Below are 10,562 nucleotides of genomic sequence, written 5' to 3' on the forward strand. Positions count from 1 at the left end.
ATGTCATTAAGCTAACCCTATCATTCGACATAAAGTCTTAAATTGGGGTATACACTTAGCACTGTAATGCTAAGGAGAAGAAAAGACTAGCAATCCTGCTGTTAAATGGAGAGATACTATAACAACCCCAATTCTTTCCTAAAGTAAATTTTAGACTTAGCCTAGATAATAGGTTTAGAGTAAGTGCAAGTTCATTTTAGGATGGAAAGTAACTTAACAGTCAAGTTGCTAGTATTTTTTGGGAACATGTATGTGAAATAATCGCATAAAAAACAGCGAAAGAGTCTCATGGAATGAGCTCCATCTAAACATAGCATTAGATTTTTCAAAACATGAAACAATATGCAAGACAAGGTATGATCACATACCTTAGGTGAAAACTACCAGGGTTTGTTTTCTCTTGGTGTTGCACGGCTAGGGCTAAGCTATTGAGACTTTATGATCTTTTCTTCAATCCTGATTTGTGACCAAAGAGTGGGAGCTCTCATACATAAGACTCCTTTAAATACACATGTGAATCCTAGTTAGAACATGACTTGAAAAACCAAGTCTTACACCAACACCAATTCACATGCCTACTTGGAGTTCTTCTACTTGTGCAATTAGGTCAAGTCCAAAAGGGTAATAATCAGCTTGAGGAGGAATCTAAATGGAAAATAAAAACTATCTCCAACAAGTCTAGGACACTTGTCATCTCACGACTTGTTCTATGTTACCATTAATTATTACTTTTTCCACGAAAAAGTTGCAATTGCACTCTATTAAGTCCTCATTTTAATCTCTTGATTATTCGTATACTCTTAAAATCATATTTCAATGAGTTTATTTTATTTTAGTAACTCCTTCCTAAAGTACTCATGCCCAGGATTTAAAATAATCAATTCTCATTAAAATGTATCTCAAGTGAATATTTCATATCTCTTTGATTCCAATCAAAGTGATAATGGATTTCATCTTGAGTAGTGTTTCTACAATGCTACATGTTATCACCCAACACACTAGATTTTGACCATAAAATTCACTCTCCTAAATATATCAAAGTGACCTACACTTGACATTTGAGTTCAAAAGATTGAGTCAATGTTAAAAGCAATAGCAAGTTCAATTTATTCAATTGATAGTAGCTTATAGAATAACAACTCACGTGGTCTAATTCAGTGCATTATACCATGCCAACATACCAATCAAAAGTCTCTACTTCTATGATCTCCCATCACCGACTATTAGGGGTGGGCAAAACCAGCTCAACCCGACCCACCCCGCTCCACAAAGACCGGTTTTTAGTGTAAAATTTGCGGATTCGGGTTGGGTTTTTAACTACCCGTGCAGGCGGGGCGGGTTGCGGGTAAGAGATTTTAAAATCATCGGATACCCGACCTGCCCCGACTTGCAAACCCAAAAAAACCCTAAAACCCTCGCTCTCTCTCTTTCTTTCCTCACGCAGTGACGAACTCTAGAGAGGATTTGAGAAACAAAGGAGAGAATAGAAGAAAAGGGGCAGAAGAGAGGGGGAGCCGAGAGGAAGAGAGACGCAGGAGAGAAGAAGAAGAAGAAGAAAATGGAGAGAAGAGAGGGGAGAGAAAAGACGCAGGAGAGAAAAGAAATGCATAAGAGAAAGAAAAGGAAAGAAGAAGAAAGAGAAGGGAGAGAAGAGGGGGGAGCTGAGAGAAAGAGAGAGAGACGCAGGAGAGAAAGAAAAGGAAAGAAAAAGAACAAGAAGAAGAAGAGGAATACCGGTCCCAATCTGCACAAACCCGAATTACCCACCTTGCGCCTGCCCCGCAAATCCTGAGACCCGGCAAGTACTGTCCATTGAATCCGGGTCTCGATACCAATTTTAATACCCGAGGGGTGCAGATCAGGTACGAAAAATGCCCAAAAAGTGACCTGCATCAACCCGTGCCCACCCCTACCAACTATGGGTTTATAAGTCAGAAGGTATTATAACACATTTAAATCATATTTAATATATCTTAGAAGGACTACATATACATATATGTCACACACATGAACATAAAGATATGCTCAATTGTCTAATTTATCTTAGAAAATAAACAACTTTATTATTAAGCCGAAAAATGTCACACATCAAATTAGGTTTTAGTACATGTAGAAATATTTTCAAAATTAATAGTTAATAACTATTATTTTGTGTCTTGTGAATGTTTTAAAATGTGAAAACCACAAAAATCCCCTGTGAAAACCCTAATAAATTGTTTTATATTATATCTTTGCATGATTTGGAGATGGTTTAGCACGATTCTTTAAAACCTAAATGGAATTATCTCAATCCTGTAAAATGACCAGATCATTTGTCATGTCTGTCCATCATCGAACAATGTAGTAATAAATGCTAATAAGATACAATTTTAATAGGTTTGTAGTAAAAAGATTAGAGGGAGAAAATGGGGCTGCTGTATTATTCAGCTTATACTTGACTTAATACAAACATCCTAATATATAGGATTAGGAAAATATCACAATGACCAAACTACCCTCAAACCCTAATGACTTGCTAACTCTAGTAACTCTTCTAACAAAAGCATATTAAATAAATAATATTGGAGTGACAATACGGATATCAATAAAGCATTGACATAATATTCAGGTCTTCTCGATACAAGGATCCTTCATACATTTTGTGATAACTTAGGTTCAAGAAATCTATAAACAAGGCCATTCAAATATAAGCATGCAGTAGCAGCTCACACACATTACAGATCAGGCATCAAGAAAAGCTAACAAGCTTTCACAAATCCAAAAACTTTTGACATAATTAATAACAAAGACCACATAATGCATAAATAAGCTGGAGTTGCCACAGATTAGAAAATGTAGTCTGGCAAATGGAGGTCAACTTTTGCCACTTCAACTTCAAATGGAGCACCTTTTTGGTCTGTTAACCTACACAGAAAGTTCAATTTCATACACTCAAAATCAGTCAAATTTGTACCAAACCTGACACAATAACAATATAGTCTAATCGACAGTATGGCTGATTACTCAACTGACTCACAACCATTATGCATCTCTCCCTCTCTCTCTTATATGTAAGGTCACCATCCATGATGCCAAAATGCTATTCAGCGGCCATCCAACAGATTGACTGATTTTACTAGTAGCAAATATGGTAAATTTATACGTATATATAATCAGGGCTAAGGCTCATAATCTGGAAAATTCCAATTTCAAATATCTTATAGATTTGGATTAGATTGTGGAATAAATACAAGAAACTTCTTAATAGCAAAGTATGCAGATGCATCAGATCTGAAAATATGTAAAGTACAGATCCGCCAACTAAAATAACCATCACATGAAAGTAATTTGACCAATAACTACTTATTACTTACCCCCTAGAATTAAAATACAACTACTAAGCTTTAGCACTTGGATCATAAGCTACACACTTTTAACACATCGCATGCACAAAAACGTTAACCAAATCTTGACAAGATCTTGCCATTTGCTCGGCTTGCAATGAACTCTCGCTAATACCCTTTGAGCACTTAAATCTGGACATGTTAAACCCAAGTCACACATGGCTATCTATAGGAGCAGCAGAAGGTTGAGCCGAAGGGGCACTTGAGCTTGCACCCGAACTTGAGCCTGTGGAAAAAGCCCCAGCATTCCTCACTCTCCACATAAGGGTTGGTTTCGATTTGGGCCCAAAAATGCGATGGGCCCAAGTCCCATTAGGCTATGACACATTAGCCTGCAACCCAAGGACGCCAAGCGAGCCTGATCCCTTAGCTGCCACTCGATTGAGTTGGGCCAACCCTGCATGGGCTGGGACCTGCAATTCATTAGATTAGGCCTTCTCTGTTAGTTTGGTCTTCGACTCCTCTCCATTAGTCCTCCCTGAGCCTTCTTTGCATTCTGGGCCATGAGAATCCTTGCCCAAATGAAGACTGGCACAAAAGCAGTCCACTACTCTTTTGAGGGAGACCAGCAAGTCCCTAAGGGCGTGGGCATCCATGTTATCACCCAAAACATCCCTTGCGCAGGCATTCTGCACCAACTGAAATTTGGGGATGCTCTAAATGAACTAAAGACGCATCCTTAACAACATCAGCACCCCACACCACTAACAATCGAGTGACAGGATTGTCGAAATTGCCACTGTGCTTCAAGTAAATTGTATGCGACAGCCCCAAGCCTGCCAAAGCCTCAGCATACATCTGTTTACAGACAGCCACAGTCGATGCCTCCAATGATGCTCTCATGGCCGCCGCCTTTGGTTTACCACTCGTTTCTGTAAAAGGAGAATCGCCTAGTCTCTTCTGGGTAGCCAGTACTCTCCTCCCAGTGCTGGCGAACCTGTAAAAAATTCTAACACCTTATACAGCTTGTGGGCAAGGTCACTGCACCCCATGCCTTTTTTGCCTTCCAGGATCACTATACAACCTCTCCAGCCACCACCCTATATTCTGCAAGTACCAAGAAACACCCACGTCTATTTGAACACCGCTGAGCAAAGGCTCTAGACCCAACCCTAGACGACTTCACAAATTCCTTCAGGCCCTCAGCTTAAGGCAGAGCCTCCATCTAATCCAACAGCCAAGACACTAACCTTTCCCAAGAAAACTGAACGGGGTACACCTTTACTTCTTTCAAATATCCGAAGAACTGAGACACCCTCCTCAACCACAAACTCGAAGGATTTGGCTTCAATGTATAGAACCATCTGAAAAAACCCATAACAGAAAGACTGGAATGGAGAACTGGCTTGATGTTGTTGCTAGGAAAAGAACAGCAGGCGAGAAAGAGTTGAAATGCACTAACATGCACCGACAAGAGAGAGAGAGAGAGAGAAGGGTAGTTCAAAACTGAACTAATCATTTAACTTGTGTCTGTTTGGAATATTAAAAAGGGGAGTGTCATTTGTATAGAAATTTAAATAAATAAATAACATGTTCCTTCATGCGGCAAGCCCTAGCAGCCCATTCATAGCTTATTCTCTAATTTACAATATATGTACTTTTCACAAATAAAATAAGATTGTTTTTAAATATTTATCTAGTGAAAAGTATAGGAGTGTGACTACCCACCTACATCCCTATTAGGTAGGAAATGGCTACTGCCATTATATTTCTACTGAACGTAGCATTTAAGATTTGGTATCGCACACAAAAGAAAGTAACAAACATGGGCATGTTCATTTCATCTACAGCAGGTAGGTTACATTGAAGTGCACTCATCCACTTGCATGTACTCATATCTCATAAGCACTGAAGACATATTTAAATAAAACTAAGTTGAACAAATGATGGGTTTATGTGCAGTACCTGCCAGGGACAAATGTGAAAGATCCCTCTATAGAACCTGGAGATGTTGGTAGAGGTGTGCAACTCTCATAAACAAATTCTTTCTCACCTGGATGCAATAGTGGGTACTGCAACCATATAGTTTATATTATACATCAAATAAAGCAGCAAATAGATCTACATGTTTTAAAGAGAACCAAGAAGTTCAGATCAATATTTTCCAATGGGTAAGAGGTGCATTTTTCATATCATGATATTCATTTTCTGGTTCATTTAATATAATGAGTCAATGACTGTTAATCAAGCCTCCCTGAGCTGGGCTGATATCTGCTCCATCTTCTGCCTGAGCTCAGCCTGAGATATTGGATGGGCAGGGCTAAACCTAAAAGTGATGGATTGTTCTCACTAAAATATTTTCATGTTGCACCAACATGTCATCAAATTTTGATTCTGGACCAGAAAATATGATGTTATTTTGGTCAGGGCAGTAAAAGAAACAGTAGAGTGAAGCTTTCTGATTTCCATCATGTTTGTTCTGCCATCAAGCAGTTCATCTTAGGTTTTTTGGCAACCATCTGCAGCATCATCTCCAAAAGAGATGAATTAGATATCTACTTCTTATCTTTTGCTAATCAGTAAATCACTTCAATCAGTCTCACTGGCTTAACCTTGTTCAGGGAGCAATTGTCCGTCCCCTTTATTGTTGATTGTTCATCTTCATCACTTAAAACAAAGGGGAAAAAAATTGAGATATTTGTAAAGCACATGGTAATGCATTTCACGGATTAAAAGACATTACTTATGAAATAAGACGATACATTATCATAGACATGATGGAAGATAGGCTCAACTACCATGCATATGCAAACTCATCATTCATAGTTTGCTTGGATATAGCTAGTTCAAACCCTGCTAAAGGGGAGCGAAGGGGTAATCACAGGACCAAAGAATCCTTTGGGACCCAGCAGTACATGTTTCACAATACAGTGGGTAAATGCAGTATGAACCTCTGTCAGAAAATAGAACTTTCAACGAAATTAATTTTGAAAGGGATCTACATGCAAGGAGACAGGGGATAGCAAAGAGAGAGACAAGAGATAGAACTATCTATTCATCCACCAAAGCTTAAAACTTAACTTATGCTTGCTCTGTTCTGGATTACATTTCATGCTTGAGAAAGCCCAAACTCTATGCAGACTCAACTAATGCCTTCGAATTACATATGCTTGATAGCATTTCTACAAAATTGTGCTCATATACAAGAAAACTTTTGCTTGAAGCTGGCACCAACTAGGTTTGAATTTCTTTATTGTGTGAAATTACATTTATCTAAAGTAAGGGAATATGAGAAAGTTAGAATTTAAATGCTTTAACTTTCACATTGGCACTGAACTTCAAGAGCCGATTGAATTTTCAAACACAGAAAAATGCACAAATTCTTTAGATTAAGTGAAACTTTAAATTTGAAAAGCTTCAAATGACAGGAAATTACTCATCACCATAATGAGGTAGAGCTGTTGTTATTGGCAAAAGAAAAATAGCATCAAGGGACATGCTCAAACGAGCTGTTGTTTTGAGGTAAGAATTACTTAAAAGTGTATGAAATCAGGCAAGCAACCTGCTTGACTCAATTAGGTCATTCAACTAAAATATCCACTGGCTGCCATGCAGATTCGTGTGAGTATCATAATTTTTGTCTTTGATTATATCAAGTACATTGACGCCCAAAATTGTGTCTCAACCAACTTCAACCAAAAAACAAAAGATGGAGAAACTATGAGTCCTATTAGATTCTTTCAAAGAAGACTTAGATTGGCCATTCAGATCAAGATAATTGATTGTACGAAATTTACCTTTCCTATTACTGCTTCATCATTAACCTTGGATACTATGCGGTCATAAGCACGGATGATCCAATGCCTCAAATACAGTTGGCATGAGCCGAAAGGAATTCCATCAATGATGCATCCTTCAGGCTGAAGGGAAATGCGGATTGAATACGAAAATGCATACTTCGCATCATCATTTTGAAGGTCAGCTGCCTCCGGAATAAACACAGCAGAAGCACGAACCTTAAGTAAATATTTATTTATTATTAGTTTCCATATAACAAAAGAGAAGATAATAGAAGCTGTGATGGCAATGCAATTGGCAACAGGAATCACACCATAACAGCTTCTACAATAATGACATGAATGAAAAAGACCAAGGATATAAAGTCAAAGAGCTGTTTAATCTTTATATCTTTCCTAGACTATATCTTCTAACTCCGACTATGTTCTACATAAGCCGACAAATATTCTTGTCATGAGGGATGCTTTAAAAATGACTTAATTTATGACAATCCAATTATTAGAAGAAACAGAAATAGTTCCAGCAACTTTTAGCACTCTTTAATAATCAGTATAGAGCAATGCAACAGAAATCCCTCCATGCAAGTGCAAAATACTATTCATACATGATAGATGGCTCAAGCAAATTTTAACAACTTCACATACGAGCATAAATCCATAATTAATGGCTGCTCCAACCAAGCATCTGATGTTTCTCAAAACTTCAACCAAATGGGTCATTGTATAAGTGTGTATCACCGTCCTAGTTATAATATTTTGACCTGTTAGGCACTGGCTTTTACCCTTTAAGACACATGGTTGTCACGTACTGCAAAAATGAACTACATCTCGATACTGAGTACTAACCCGTACACATCTGGTGAAGCATGTGTTTTAAGTGATATTATTGACAAAACTTAGCAAGTGCTAATGGATAGAGTCGCATAACAAGCAATCATAAAATACATCATATAACACATAACAAGGTGAACAGCTCTTATCTGCCGCTCTAAGAAAAATGTACAAAATATAAGGGGGATGATGCTGGAACTTGTAAATAGCTCTGATTCAACTTGCCTAAAATTCACTTCTGGCCAAGGGAATGTGGGGGGGGGGGGGGGGGGGGGGGAAATGAAGCCCCATTGAGCCACTTGATCAGAGAGCATAGAAACCACCTCCCTTTCAAGCAGGGCAACAAGGAAGCTTCCAGAAGTACAAGTTTTAAAAACTTGAACCCATTCATACAGTGCAACCTTAAGTACATGATTCCCCATGCTGGGGTCTGTATGACATCAAATCTGGTACATTCTAATATGCCTCAGCAAGATGCATCAACCACCACACTTTACTGTTTTTTCTCACTATGCCAAAATAAAAGCATGGAAAGCTAAAATATGAAATCCATATGTTTTGACTTACTTTCACCCCATTGGTTATAGCAGTGGAACAGAGCGGAGGTTCCTCTGGAAATAGACTGATACTTCTGATATTTTCTTCTTCACGAAGTTTAATAATGCCATTTTCTAAACGACGGCCATGTTCCTCTAACCATAGTAGCATTGCATCCTGCTGTTGATCACCTTTGAAATCATGCACTGAACTTATTAATCTATCTGGTACACATGGCATCATTTCTCCATCAGACGGAAGATTTGCAGTACCAACATGGAGTTGACCAGTGGTACAGTTCAGGAAAAACAACTTTCTGACATATGTGGAAGCAGCAACAACAATATACTTAGATCTGCTGGAAAAACCTAGGCGATGGATGATTGCCTTTGTTTGTAAGATCACCTCACTTAAAGGTAACAAATACACATTTACCAAATGGTCATAAAAAGAATAGCCACCTATGAGTCCCAGTGAAGTTCCACGAGCCCTTAGTGAAGATTGCCTCACCACAAATTCTTGACCATCATAAAACCGATAGAGGATCCTTGTAGGAAGAGGCAATTTCACTTTCAAGATTGTCTCTAACTGTTGAATATCAGCTTCTGCTGCACCCTTGCGAAGTGTAGCCTCGGCCTCCGGAAAATTAATGCCCAACCAGTTCTTAAGTCTCCCCCAACATCTTTTAACTCGCATGACCACTGGCCATGGATACATACTGAAAGCCTCCCGCCATATTTGATAAGTTTCCTGGAGAAAAAACTACCACTTGAAATGATTTCATGATACAGTAGAACTCGCAGCCTGAACATACGTTTTTACGAACATAGACTGATATCTTGAATTTATTTTCAACAAGTAAAAGAGAAGAGTTGACTGCACATACACATTAAAAAAAAAAAGAGTAATGCATGTAACTCACATATGGCACTATAATCACTCAAAGGGGTCCATTATATCCGGTTACTTACTCGAAAAACAGTGCTTCAACATAATTGTCAAAGTTTAAAATGGAACACCACGAGGAGAAAACAAGCTACTTCTTTTCGAAGGTACTAAAAAGTCTTCGAATGACTCCAAAACATATTGCATTAACCTCTCAAAATTTGACTCAGGCAGTCATGTCAACCAATTTTCCCCATACATACATTTCAGTTAGCAATTTCTCACACTGAAAAGGGAGGGCACCAAGGTAAGCGCTAAGGCCCACCAATACATTTCTCGTTGTGAGAAGAAAAGAAGAACCCAACCAAAACCCCACTTGAAGAAAATGAGATCAAACAGCTTTGCTCTCAACTGGATTCTCAATGAAACCAAAAAAAAGGGAACCCCTCTTTGATGGGGTTTTTGTTTCAGTGAAGTTCCAGTCAGGAGCGATACGTACATTTCTTCTGCGCTTTGGACTAAGAATCATCTTTTCCAAACGTCAAAAAGCATTCTAATGTATACACACACCAAAAATTTCACATCTTTTTCCGACAACAGAAATTGGACAAAGAAATCAATTTTTTTCACATTCACACCATTAATCATCCAAAAAAAAAAAAAAAGAACCTTGAAAGAAGGGGTAGGGTTTCCGAGAGGATCAAGGGGCCGATTGAGATCAAGATCCTGGGAGCAGAAGTTGGACCAGAGGGAATCATCGGAGGCGGAAGACCTAAGCTTGTTGCTGACGCAAGCTGCTCTGGCGGTGTCTTTGGGGCCTAACTTGGATAGAATAACGTGCAAGGCTAAATCTCCCAGTGCCTCCAATTCCAAACCCATCTCTCTCACTTGTACATGTTCCTCTCTCAGACGACCTATAAGCGTTCGTTTGCTCCAAACCGACACTTCTTGTCGTGTCACCGTCTCCAAACGCTGAAACCCCTTCTTATCAGCCGCCCTACACGTGGAGCCTTCCCGGCAAACTTAATTGCAATTTTATAAACCAAAAGTACCACATCATTTAAGATTATGTTTTAAAAATAGTTGCAATTTGAAAACTTACAAATTCTGTATTTTTGAATAGCATGTAATTTTAAAGGTTAAATTCTAATTTTAATGGTCAAACTGCAATTTTATCGAACAGCATTTT

The 10,562-nt window shown here is 38.5% G+C and overlaps 1 protein-coding gene across 1 annotated transcript; it reads right to left on the reverse strand.

Annotated features, from left to right (window-relative positions):
- Positions 1 to 2,581: 2,581 nt before the first annotated feature.
- SKIP16 (SKP1/ASK-interacting protein 16) lies at positions 2,582 to 10,340 on the reverse strand. Its single transcript, XM_059577034.2, has 5 exons — positions 10,043 to 10,340; positions 8,519 to 9,238; positions 7,121 to 7,339; positions 5,289 to 5,395; positions 2,582 to 2,904 (listed from the first exon to the last, which is right to left on the reverse strand). The coding sequence occupies exons 1-5, from the start codon at positions 10,250 to 10,252 to the stop codon at positions 2,826 to 2,828; spliced, it is 1,335 nt and encodes a 444-aa protein (XP_059433017.2). The 5' UTR covers positions 10,253 to 10,340; the 3' UTR covers positions 2,582 to 2,825.
- Positions 10,341 to 10,562: the final 222 nt, after the last annotated feature.

The sequence above is a fragment of the Corylus avellana genome, chromosome 2 (assembly GCF_965113065.1).
Source record: "Corylus avellana chromosome 2, dhCorAvel1.hap1.2, whole genome shotgun sequence".
NCBI lineage: Eukaryota > Viridiplantae > Streptophyta > Magnoliopsida > Fagales > Betulaceae > Corylus > Corylus avellana.